This window comes from Planococcus citri, chromosome 3 (genome assembly GCF_950023065.1).
Source record: "Planococcus citri chromosome 3, ihPlaCitr1.1, whole genome shotgun sequence".
Lineage (NCBI taxonomy): Eukaryota > Metazoa > Arthropoda > Insecta > Hemiptera > Pseudococcidae > Planococcus > Planococcus citri.
In genome coordinates, this window is record NC_088679.1 from 12,708,779 (window position 1) to 12,722,710 (window position 13,932).

General features: G+C 32.2%; 1 protein-coding gene across 1 annotated transcript in view; it reads right to left on the reverse strand.

The window, feature by feature from the left end:
* Positions 1 to 230: 230 nt before the first annotated feature.
* Positions 231 to 13,932, reverse strand: part of Swip-1 (EF-hand domain-containing protein D2 homolog Swip-1) — a 62,263-nt gene continuing 48,561 nt past the window's right edge. Inside the window, exons 2-4 of the mRNA XM_065355907.1 lie at positions 3,219 to 3,366; positions 2,598 to 2,732; positions 231 to 890 (exon numbers count right to left, since the gene is read on the reverse strand). Of these exons, the coding sequence (XP_065211979.1) occupies positions 750 to 890; positions 2,598 to 2,732; positions 3,219 to 3,366 (424 nt within the window). The 3' untranslated portion in view covers positions 231 to 749. The remainder of the gene's footprint in view (positions 891 to 2,597; positions 2,733 to 3,218; positions 3,367 to 13,932) is intronic.

A 13,932-nucleotide genomic window follows, 5' to 3' on the forward strand; every position in this document is an offset into this window, starting at 1 on the left:
GGTGAAAATGAGAAGTTGAGGAGTAAAATAATTATCATTAATTTCGAAATTTAGTTCCCGTAGAACCGTTGATTTTTCGTTCCGACAGTCGATGTTTCACCAAAAAAATGACCAAAATGGGACACGAGTGACCTATACATTATCTCGAAAGAAACCTTTTTTATTCGTTTGACACAAGTGTTCAAAAAAAAAATCTCCATAAAAATAAACACAAAAAAATACCACAAACATCAATAAAAAAAAAATGTAATCATTATTTAAATAATATGGTATAATCGATAATAAAAATTACACGAGACAAAAAAAATTAAAAAGGAGGGTCAATAATAAATACGGTAAATTCCACGTTAACGTGAACACACATAAATCAAACATACACGAGGAAAAGCAAATCAAAAATCAAATTTTAAAAATAACACGACGTGATTATCCAACTAAAAAAAAAACTTACAACATAATCTCAACACGAGTTCAAGTTCACACGATAAAAACTACAATAGCAAAACAATCTTATAAACTTTAGGCAAGTGCCAAGGCTCGCTCAGGCTCATCATCAACTACCGCACACACAAAAATCAAAATAAAACATTAATTAATAAAGGTATCGCGTTAAGTATACTCAATTTTTTTTCTTTGCTCATTCATATATAGAGGTACTTTGTAGTAGGTAAAAAAAAGCTAAAATTGGAAAGAAAAACTTAGGCGCAAATGGTCATAATTATTAATAGTTATCCCCCACAACCAGCGGACTAGCTTCCGTTTTGGAAAATGGCTGCTTTTTCTTTGAAAGCCAATCGTCTTTGTTGTCTTTCTTCTTCGGCTTTTTTCCTTTCTTCTTGTTCTTGTCTGATTTCGTCTTCGAATTTATTACTTCTGTTCAGTTGTTGTATCTGTGAAAAGGTAATCGAGATTAAAAAACGTATTCGCAGCAAAGTACATAAGTAATTGGAAAAGTTAAAAAAAATAGTAAACAATTGAACAAAACTAGAAACGAACCAACGAACAAGAATATTACCTAACGAAATATCTTAGAAATTGGGGGAGGGGGGACATGAAAATTAAAGCCATGGAATTTGTTTAAAATTTCGTAAAAATTGCTAGAAATACCACAACAATTATCATTGAAAATTTGAAAAAGTCGTTCAAACCGAAGTTTTTGGAAAAAGTACAAAAAAATCTCCGAAGCATTTTAATAATTTGCTCAAAAATATGAAAATAATTTCAAATGGGTACAAGAAAAATTGTATCAACGATCAAAAAAATTATGTTAAATGCTATGAAAAAAAAGTTGGAAATATTGTAACATGGCTGATGATATTTTAAAAACCATAGAAAATAAATAAAAGGTATTAAAATGCATAAAAGTAGATAAAATTGCGCTAAAAATTATTTCAAAAAATTATAAGAGTTTGTTCAAGTACAACAAATGTTTGAAAAAAAGTGACAAAAATTTCTGAAAGATTTTAAAAATTTAGAAAAATGTTTGAAATATTTTTAAAATTGCCAAAACATTCTAAAAATTAAAAATTGGATTTAAAATTATAAAAATTGTTTGAAATGTGAAATTTGTTTAAAATTCTATAAAAATTGTTGAAAAAATTATAAAAGTGATTACAATTTATAATAACAGTTTTCTGAAAGGCAACAAAAATTTTTGAAATGTTTTGAAAACTAGTTTAAAATTCATGAAAATTGCATAAAATGTAGTAAAAATTACTCAATATGTTGGAAAATTACTGAAAACATAGTAAAAGTTATTCAAATATAATGAAAGTTGGGCAAAGTGTAACAAAAAGTGACAAAATAATAGAAAAATTGGATTAAAAACCGTAAAAAAAATATTTAAAATAAATTGTAAAATTGCTCAAACATTGTAAAAAAAAAAAACAAAAAAACCGTTCAAAAATCAAAATCATAAAAATTGTTTAAAACGTTGTAATAATCACTTTTTAAAAAATAGAAAATTACTGAAAACATTGTAAAAACAACTAAAATATGATAAAACACAAACAATTTGCAACAAAAACTGCTATAAAACATTACAAAATTGTTCGGAAATCATGAAAATTGTTAAAAATACTTCAAAAAATTACCCAAACATTTCAAAAATTTATTTTAAAATTTTAAAAATTAATCAAAACGTTGCAAAAATTGCTAAAAATGCAATAAAATTCACTAAAAGTACTACAAAAATTGCCAAAAGTGTAACAAAAATTGCTAAAACAAATTGAAAATTTGATTAAAAACAATGAAAATTGTTTAAAATGTTGCAAAAATTTGTTTAAAATGTTTAAAAAGTTTTTGAAAATACTTACACCAAAAAAGGTGTCAAAATATTGAAAAAAATATCAAAAGTAACATAAAAATTGTTGAAATATTGATTTTATAGTGAAAATAATATCATAAAATCGTGAAATTATTTAAAAATGAATTAAGCATTACTAAAAGTTGCAAAAAAAATTACCAAAAACATCCAAAATTACTAAAAAAAAAAATCAAAAATTTTGAATTTCATGATTTTTCAATTTTTTTTTTTTTTTTACAAAAAATGAAATAAATAGAAATTTTTTTGAGATTTGAATGTCACAGAAACTTACTTTAGCTTCGAAAAATTCTTTGGCACCGCCGACTCCAACTTCTACAACGTCGATTTCGGTCAATTTGGCTAATTTACTCAAACCACTTTCTTCGACTAATTCGCCAGCGTTCGCTTTACGGAATATCAACAAAAACTGTAAAATAAAAACAACGAATGAGTAAAGTTATAAAAAATATTGAGTGGCTAAAAAATGAATTTTGTTCATGCTTTAATATTTTTTTACAGGCTTTAAATAATTTTTAAAATTAATAAAACGTTTCATAATGACAAATTTTCCCATTTTATTTTCATTTGAAAAAAAGAGAAGTCCATCGTATAAAATGAAAATGAACAGGGCCAGATTTTCAATGCCCAAAAACATGATCAAAGCTGATTTTTTTTTCATTCAATGTTTCTTTTTTTTTTGGACTGTCTAAAATCGAGACATCTACAGTCCTTTCCTTCAAAAAAAAAATACCTACATAGCTTAAAAAATTTCCAAAAAATTAGTCATTATCTCCCAAAATTTCCCCCCTCTTATTCTCCCACAAGAAATCTCTCTCTACAATGAAAATCCTAACCCGTTAAGAATTTACATCTAATTCTATTTTGAGTTTTTAAACCAGTCAAAAAAACTCACTTCTCTAAAACTGATTTTATTATCTTCATCTTCGTCGACTTCCTTGATCATAGCTTTTAAATTCAAATGCGTTTGAGGAGCTCCTAACTTTTCCATCATTCGTTTCAACTCTTCCAAATCCAAGAATCCATCTCGTCCTTCGTCGTATCTGAAAGAAACAAGAAAAAAAAATACAAATTAATATTTAACAAATTTGTTGCAGAAATTTTCTCAAAATTAAATAGGTAGGGGAGATTGTTGTACCCCGGACCTGTTGTACCAGGGACCTTTCCCTCACTAACGCCACTTGCGGAATTCGGACCCCACTACGTTTTAAAGCATCACTAGGGTATGCCACAAAATGAACTATAGGCGATAAGGTTTTCATTTGAAAATTTTGCACACGATTATCACGTTTTAAAACGAAAAATTACATTTTGCCATGTTTTGTGAACTCATTTTGACCTGTTGTTTATTTGAAATTTGTCAAAGCAATTAGTGCAACGTGTAGCTACACCATCCAAGTGTAAGTACACATATTCACTTTTTGAAAAAATATTGTGTGAAATTTTGTAGAAATTTTTTTCTAAATTTTGGGAGGTCTTGTACCTGGGACCAAATTTCATCGTGTACCACGGACCGCAATTTTTTCATCTAATTTTCACGAATTTTGATACTTTTTCAGATGCCAGGATGCCCTTTACACAGTTTTTACATTGTAGCATCTGAAAACGTTTCAAAATTTATTTGAAATTGGTGAAAATTTGAGGAAAAATCTATGGTCCATGGTACAACATGACAAACTTATGAAATTAAAAAAAAAAATTCTGCAAAATTTTATATGATCTTATTGTAAAAAGTAAATATGTATAATGAATGTCTATGATCCATACGTGAACTTTATGCCTTCACGGCCAACTTTTAGGCATTTTCCAGGGTAAATTTCCTTTTGGTCCTTGGTACACGACCCGTTGTACCATGGACCAAAAAAAAGTGACTTTTTCAAAAAATTCTGGAGGGAAGGGGAATGAGTTTTGAACAAATGTGAATATCTCGTTTTTTTTGTAAAAGACCATTCTTTGATGCACCCTATTGACATTTTCAAAAATAATTAATGGTTGGAGTCCATTCCCAAAAAACGAAAAATCGGTCCCTGGTACAACAATCTCCCCTACATAAAACTACAGAAAAATGAATAGAATAACAAAAAAATCTTCTCAAGAGAGAAGTCTAGAGCGAGGGGAAAAAATGCCAACCAACACCCCCCCCCCTTCACCAAACAAAAACCCACACCAACCAAAATTGATTTTCATGTCTTATGTACGCAAATTCGAAGAAAACCGAAAATACTAGAGAAACTTTGAACTTGCGCCAAAGGTTCAAGAAAAGTCAGACGAAATTACAACGAAATGGAGGGAAATGAGTTCGAGAGGTCAATATTAGGTAGAAAGTAACTTTTCACAAGTCGAGCAATAAATTACCAGCAACGAAGACGAATTTAAAATAATTCAATTGAATTTCTATCGAGAATATTTTTCTCAAATAAAATAGAAGTTGATTTTTTTCGTGAATCATCCTCATGTCTATATTTTAAAGACTTCCTGGAATACATTCAAAACACTATTATTTCACAATACGAGAAAGTCAATAAGGAAAAAACCTTCAAAAATCGATTCACATTAAACACTACGAAGAAAAAATTCGAAAACGAAAGCACCAGAAAATACAAGAACAAATATTTGAAATATTCGTTTCTCAAGCTGATGTTACATTACAGGGACGAAAACCAAAACCCATTCTCAACACAGACCTTCACCCTCCTTAGACATAACAAAGAAAGACCATTATCGTGTCCAAAGATCACACAGGCCAGGTGCAAAATGCAGAAAACTACTAAAGAAAGAATTCCTATACCAGACCAGGGCAAAACAGCTGACGCCATTCATGCTGAGTTACTCGTCTAGTAAACTACTACAAAGAAAATACCACGTTTCAGACCTCACAATTCATCCTTCAGGTGGTGAAAAAAAATGCATAAGAGAATCGAAACAGGCCACAAAAGTACTCGTAACTGCATTTAAAAAAAAATTCCACCATCGTTCGAGCTAAAAGGGAGGATAGAAGAAGGCTAACAACGTGATGCAGGAATAATGACCGAATCGATTATAAGATTATACGAGTACGAATGTGTTCGTATATAAATTATTTAAATGCAATTACGAAGACTAATTACTTCAGCTTTGTACTACCTATATTTTTTATGAACTTACCGGCGATAGAAACCTCATTAAATATAAAATAAAATATCGTAAAGGAAACATACTCGTAATAAAAACGGTTGAATGAAGAGACCACGATTATAACTCGTGAGGAGGAAAATCGAAGGAAATCGAAACCAAAAAACACATAAGTACATACAAGTCGAGTGTTCAAGGTGAACAAACCACAGCATGCTGCATGTATTACCATGCGGTGTAAATGAAGAAGAAAAAAAAATGGAAAATGAATCGTACGAGTAAATGCAGTAGTGGATGAAAGTAACCAGAGTTGATCATTTCTAACCCCCCGCTGCCCCTGTCACGTTCTCACGTTTTTATGTTTATTATTTTTTGTACAAAAACTGGTCGGAAATTTATACCCACTTGGTTAATTTGACTACATAAATAAGTACTATATACGGTAGCTGTAATGTAATAATATAGGTACATTGTATTATGGGTTTTATTTATCGTCCTTGCGCCATGTTTTTTTCTCATGTCGTATTTTTTCGTGTCATCCAAATGAAGACAAGGGAGAACGAGGAAACTTGACACAGCTCGCGATTCGTACAACAACAAACGCGAATTAAATTACCTTGATTTTAACGTGGCGAAAATCCTCTTATATATGTACCATCACCATCTACTATGTAGCAAATAAATACGCACTACGTAGGTTTGGGTTAGGTACCTATACGAGTATTTTGCAGGAAATCCAATAAATTGAAATTCGATACCACGATTTTTTACGTATGACGATTGACGATGAGCTAGTTTTTTACGAGTGACACCGGTGATAAGCCGAATAAAATGGCCTTCTAGTGTTTATATGTAGGATGTGATAAAGTCCAAGGGTACAATTTGGATCAACCGATATAGTCTCTGTGGTTGTTAAAATTTACGTATCGAGTCGTATGGGTATTTGGGTAGCATTAATGTGATTACCTTTACCTATACATAGAAATGGAGAACATATTTTATGGGACAGACTGTCAGCTATGAATTGATGGGGAGGGGGGAGGAATTGGCAAAAACAAAGCACAGAGAACCATCAAATTCAAATCATCATCATCATCATCATATTTATTTACTGTATCAGTACACAAAGTACTATCACAAACTACAAACTTACGTCATATTTTATAATTCGAAAATATGAGATTGAATGATGTCAAATGTGAAAATAATTTTCTGAAAAATCTTCGTAAAAAATATTTTTGTTATTTAATCGCGGATTTTGATAATTCAGCGGCTTAAATGAAAGACTAAAATTTCTGAGGTGATCTGAATTCTTAAAAATAAACAAAAACTCCATAAATTGATGAAAAAATCGAACAACAAGGTACGTATGTACTGGAATAAAAAAATTCCTGGCTAAACATATTTGATTTAAAACTGCCAGAGCAGGCATAATTTTGACACAAATGAGAGTGATGATATTTTTTTGGAAGACCACCCCCCCCCCCTCCATCCAAACAAGGACCAATGGTCGGGCATCCATGACTCTGGGAATGTTCTTTCTAGAGATTCTGCGTTTAAAGGACTATTTTCTACACGAGTAAGGAAATAAGTAACATTTCTGGGTATTTCTTGATTAGAAAAATGCGACCCATTCCAGAGCAAATTCTACGTTAATTTCACACCTTGGCACTTTTTGCCAAACGTCCAGTTTACTGATCATATCTCGAGTCTGGTCAGAAGACGTATTCGATCTGTTCGCCGAGTTTCAAAGAGAATACTTATATTGAGCAATGAGCATTTAAACTCAATAATCGTCATCAAAAAGCTCAAAATTGAACTACCATAGTGAAAGCTCAATTTTTAATAATTAATACGAAAAATGAAGGCTACCATTTAAAAATTTGAAAAAAATCAGGAGTATACATCAACTTTTTCCTCTTCTTATATTACCACTGAAATTCTATCAATTTTTGATAACGTAACGTAATTTTTTCACGATTTCATGTTCGCTTTAATATTTTGACAATGTTTTATCAAATTTTAAGTCAATTTAAACTATTTTTTTTGAATCAGTAACTGAGAAGTTGGAGGTACATTCGAAAATAATTTTTATAATATCTGCTTTCTGCATTTTTGACAAAATATCGTTAAATTTTGAGAATATTTTGGTCAATTTTGGGTCAAAAGGATGAGTTTTTGAAAATTTTGATAACCTGGTGGACATCTTGCTTTTAAAATTTAGGAGCTATAAGGGCACTGAGGCAGGGGTGGCAACTTGAATTTTTTCCGTGTGTAGCACAAAAATTTCGGATCAAAATTACTGTGATATAATCCCCCCCTCTAATTTGAAGGGAAAAACGAAATTTATTTGGTTATTAGTAGTCGGGGAGTCCGCTTATGGATCTATTGAACCACTCCCCCCCCCCGTTGATCCTCCGGGACAACTTTTTTCTTGAAGTGAGAGTCCTAAGGAACATTCCTAGCCCTTGTACTAAAAAAAAGTGGCCCTGCATACTAAATGGCGGCCATCATGATTGACAGGTCAGCTGAAATCGCAGATTTTGCGTTCCAACATAGGACTTGCACAACATTTTTCCAACTCTACAAAGGTAGATCGAAAGATCAGGCAAAAATTTATCACCTGTAAAAATTTAAAGTTCTAAAGTGCCTTTTTCCATTTTTGGTGAATTTTACCAAATTGACCAAGAAAGCTGAAATTTGGGATATATTCTATTTTCGACCTGCCAAATCGATTGAAAACGGTTTCAAATCGTTTTGAGCAGTTCTGGAGCCTCCAGCAGATTTTTGAAACTCGAAATTCCCACAAAATTTCATCAAATGGAGTTGGATAGTCGAAATTTACTCTGCAAACTAATTTCAATACGCTACGAAGTCAACTGCAGGGGGATTTCAAGTTGTTTTGGAGCCTCCAACGATTTTTTGAAAATTACTGGAGCCTCCAGTGGTTTTTTGAAACTCAAAATTTCATCAAACGGAGATGGAAAGTCGAAATGTATTCTGCAAACTAATTTCAATACGCTACAAAATCGACTGCTGGTGGATTTTAAGTTGTTTTGGAGCCTCCAGCGACTTTTTGAAAGGTCGTATGGCGTTTTTTGGAAAATTGAAATTTCCAAAAAGTACATAGCTCGAACTTTCAAAACCATTTGAAACCACAACGTGTAGTCAACTTGATATCGTATTGAAATTAGTTTGCGAAGTAAATTTCAGCTTGCCAACTCCATTTGGTAAAATGTTGCGGGAATTTCAAGTTTCAAACATCTACTGGAGTCTCCAGTAATTTTCAAAAAGCCGCTGGAGGCTCCAAAATGACTTGAACTCACCTGAAGTCGTCTTCGGAGGGTGTTAAAATTAGAGTGTAGAGTAAATTTCAGCTTTCCATCTCCATTCGATGAAATTTTGTGAAAATTTAAAGTTTCAAAAATCTGCTGGTGGCTTCAGGGATTTTTAAAAAGTCGCTAGAGGATCCAAAACGACTTGAAATTCACGTGCAGTACTTCGTAGCGTATTGAAATTAGTTTTTAGAATAAATTTTAGCTTTACAATTCCAATTTGATGGAATTTTGTGGGAATTTCGAGTTTCAAAAATCTGCTGGAGGCTCCAGAGTTTCCAATCGATTTGACAGGTCAAAAATAGGGTATATCCCAAATTTCAGGTTTCTTGGTCAGTTTGGTAAAATTTTGATTTTTTCCCTCATTTTTGGCCTAAATTTGATTTTCAAAAATTCTCCAAAAATGGAAAAAGGCACTTTAGCACTTGAAATTTTTACAGGTGATAAATGTTTGCAAGATCTTTTGATCTACCTTTGTAGGGTTTGAAAAATTTTGTGCAAGTCCTATATTGGAACGCAAAATCTGCAATTTCAGCTGACCTGTCAATCATGATGGCCGCCATTTAGTATGCAGGGCCACTTTTTTTTTAGTACAAGGGCTAGGAATGTTCCTTAGGACTCCCACTTTAAGAAAAAAGGTGTCCCGGAGGACCGACGGAGAGGGGTACAATAGATCTTCAAGCGGGCTCCCCGACTATAGGTAATATGAGTAGGTAAGTCTTATTTTCTATTTTAAAAAGATGAACTTCTTGTACCATTTTCGGAAATTCATTCATTGAGGTTTTATTTAATACGTAATACTTGACGAATCGTTTAGGTATTCTTGAAAAGGAAACCTAGTTGTGCGAAAATGATTTTTTTTAATTGAGGAATTTTTTAAGAATGTCCAAAATTATTTCATTGACTAATTATTGCACTCTTAATTTTTGTGCCATGTGTAGCATGCTACACACGAAATTTGCTCGTGTGTAGCCGAAGCTACACAGGCTACAGGATAGTTGCCACCAATGCACTGAGGGCTGATATCTCAGAAATTTCGAGTGCAGCACCCTTAAATTTGCAGGAATGGACACAAATAATTTGTGTTTTTTTTTCACCATTTTTTATGGGGGGGGGGGGAGGAGACTGAGAGTACCCAGGTCTGAGGAGGTTACTGATTTTTTAAAAAAAGTTGATATTCGAACTCGACCCCCTTGAAATTCTCTCGAACGTGTTTTATGTCCATGTTTTGGGACTGGCGAGAGCAAAGTGAGGGGAGGAGGGGGTCAGAAATATCGAATTGGGTCTCTGAACGATTTTATAAATAAAATGTGACCAGAAATAGCGTTTTTGCCAGTTCTTTCTATCAGTTTATGCAATTTTTGGACAGCTTTGGAAAACTCAAAAACTATAGTACTCGTAGAGCTCTCGATATTTTCTTTGGGCAGCGGAATTTTTTTTCACAAGCTAGAGTTATCCAACGAGTTTTTATTCTTTTCCAAAATTTTTCATTCACCAACCCGCCAATGCCTTTTTCCCATTGGAAAAAATCCTCATTTTCTTCAAAACTTCCAATTTTCATCTCCACATCGAAATTTTGATTTTCAGACATTTGTATTATTCATTCTCATAACCTCGCAGTTTTTTTCAAAGATTTTTTGGAGAGTTTTCAAAATATTGAGAAATTATTCTAAAAATACCTAATTAATGAACAACGAAAATTTGAAATTTATTTCAGTAAAAATATTCCCATTTTCAAAAAAAAAAAAAAAAAAAAATTCAGAAAGAAAGAACAAACTATGGCAGGTAATGAGAAATTTTAAAAAGTGATTTGAACATTTTTTTAAAATCAAGACTTTTTTGTAATTTTCATTTAAAAAAAAAGTAAGATCTTCTGCTATTTTCAACTTTTTATACAAGAAATAGGATTTTTGGTAATTTTTTCCACAAAATGAGGCCTTTTTCACAATTTGGGCAGAAAATAACCTTATTTGAAAATGCTGTCAAAAAAATCAGATCATTTTGACAATTTTGGGAAAACGTCAGACTTTTTTTTTACAATTTTGGAACAAAAAAAATCAGGTTTTATGTGAACAAAATCCAATTTTAAAATTTTGTAAAAATAATTCTTGAACTTGGAATTTTGATTTTTTTTTAAAATTAAAAATCTCCGACGAATAACAGACTAATGAGAAATTTTAAAAATTGATTAGAAATAATTGGAAAAAATCAAGACTTCTTTTTGAAATTTTGGTTTAAAAAAGGTAAGATCTTCTGGCAATTTGGAATTTTTGAAACCAAAAGTAGGATTTTTTGTAATTTTTCCAACAAAATGAGGCATTTTTTACAATTTTGGCAAAAATAACATTTTTTGAAAATGTAAAAAAATCAGATTTTCTTGACAATTTTGGTAAACACGTCAGACTTTTTTTTTACAATTTTGGAACAACAAAAATCAGGTTTTTGGGCACAAAATCCAATTTTAAAATTTTCTAACAATATTTTGAACTTGAAATTTTAATTTTTTTTTAAATTAAACGTTCCCGACAAATGACAGATTATTTCAAAGCATAATATGAATGTTTCAAAAATTCAAAATTCAAAAAATAGTCTAATTTTTTCTTTGTGCGAGTGCGAGAACAGAAGATAAAGGATTTGAAAATTATCTCAGATCATTGCTGTAAAAAATGTTTATGGAAAACTCACTCGAATACGAATGTTTCTCTTTTTGACACCTATCAACAAATCTTGAAAATTGTACGCCAAATTCCAGTATAAGAAAAAGATAAGTAAAGGAATTTCTCGAGTACTTTTCATAAACTATTTTACATCTTAATACAAGGCAATAATTTCTGTATCAATCATGGAATTCCGTAAAATGTTCAAAAGTCGTGAAAAAATACTTACAAATGATCACACCTCCTCCCCCTTCCCTTTCCCAAGTGAATCATATAAGTTTCAGTGCGCTTTTTCGAGTTTTAGAGATGCTGTCTTCAATACGAAGAAATTAGCAGTCTCCCATCTTCCAAAATTACAAAGAAGAATTTAAAATTCGCATCATTTTAATGAACCCTGCATCTCTATTGCGTTTTGTAACATCTTAACAACAATTACCTCTGCCTTTACAGTAATTTCAATATGCCAGTTTTATCGAATTTCGCCAAACTTGAATCAATTAAACGGTATTCTTTATTGATACGTCTTGTGATGTTCGTGTTCATTAATTTTAATGACACTTTCAGTTGTTTAAATTACGAGTAAGCACTCGTTCTTCGTATTAGTCGCACATTCTCATACAAAATGCCAAAAAATTGACGAAAAAATGGTCTGAAGCAAGTTGAAATTTAAAATTCGAGACGAAACAAGATGAAAACTTTCCATTTACACTTCCCAACTCTCATTATGAAACCTTAAAACTTCCATCTAAAAATTGAATGCTTTTCAATATAAAAATTATTAAAATTGCAACTTTTTTTTCCAATTTTTCCTATCGTTACAATTTATTATCTCCCTTATCACTTCATTTCTATAGAAAAATTCCGATATTTAATTTTATCGCGAATATTTTGGCAAACCACACACTCGAACAGTTTTTTATCACAACATCACCTCATCAGGTCATCACATGGCACAAATTAAACTGCATATAAAACCATACACACTATACAAAGAGAGATTGCAGACCAGTCTACAGCGGGGTTTAGAGGAAGAACTGCATCATTAGCTCGTGTAAAATAACACACCAAGACTAAAGACGAAGAGTCAAAGCCGCCGCGAAACATTTCACCTTTACTCTCGTTTTTAATTACTGCAGCAAAACAGTACGAGTATACAAACTGAGGCAGGTGGGAAACGAAGCAACAAAAGCTTCTTAAACGAGACGTAATCTCGAGAACCAGAACCAGATACAGATTATCGAGCTGCCAGCGCCAATTACGGGTATGGCACGTTGGAGATGGAGGAAAAAATCGAACAGATTAGTCGACTAGAGTCTAGAAGCCCCAATGGGCTAGGTCGTTGAACACAGCTGACGTTTTTACTTTCATCGACTTTATTATTATTATAACTGTCCATTTATTCGCGTGACTTTTACTTTCGGTTGTATATACAGGGTGTTCCAGAATAACCTTTCACATTTTGGTAACCACTGATCTGTGTTCAAGTGGAGCTAGGGGAATGGTAAAGGCGGTTCTAGGTAGCCAAAGCATGCCGAATTATGTTTCAATAGTTATTTTTTGTCCTGGAGAAGTAGATGGCTGTACAGTGTACGTTTACTGTGAAGGTCTTTTTTTAAAAATAAAGACTCCTGGACCCCTTCACTCTTTACTCATCGGTAACGAAGCTCATTTTTATCTAAACAGTGAAGTGAATATACAGAATGTGCGCTTCAAGTGTACAGAGAATCTTGTGATAATACTCGAGAAACCTCTACACGCCGTCAAGTTGACTGTTTGGTTGGGCGTGGCTAAAGTTGGTGTAGTGGGACCATGTGTGTTTAATGAAACAGTGATGGTGAGGGGTAAGGCAAAATGTTGAACAAGTTTCTTGTTCCTGAACTGAAAGGCAGATAAAATAGAGTTACTTACTTGGTTCCAACATGTTGGAGCTACCTATCATTCAGAGACCAACACAATATGTTTAGCGCGTGAGCACTTTGGACATTGAATAATTTCGTTGAACACAGAAATTTAAAGGCCACCTCGATCCCCTGATTTTTCAGCCTATGATTTTTTTTTATGGAGTTACCTCAAGTCAAAAGTGTATCAGGATGAATCTAGGACTCTGAAACATCTTCTAGGTAATCTTAATCGTGAGTCGAGACTGATAGGAAGAGAAGTGTTCAATAATTTGAAAAAATGTTCGGTTGAATGTGTCAAAAATGATGGAAAATATCTCGATGAAAAAATTTTTAAAACTTGATTTTTAATGGAAACTCAAATATACGGTCTAAAAACGGCATGTTTCTACTTCATTTTGGTTGTAAAAGAATTTTTGTAAACATTTTTCTCTCAGAGTAATAAGAAAAACAAATGTGAAAGGTTATTCTGGAACACCCTGTACCTACAGGTAATCTATACACTCATATACAATACGGTTGCATGTAATCGTAGGTATATAATTTTTAAATGTGCATAATAAAAACAAAGCTAACCATAAGCTGGGTATAACGAGCACAATCAACTC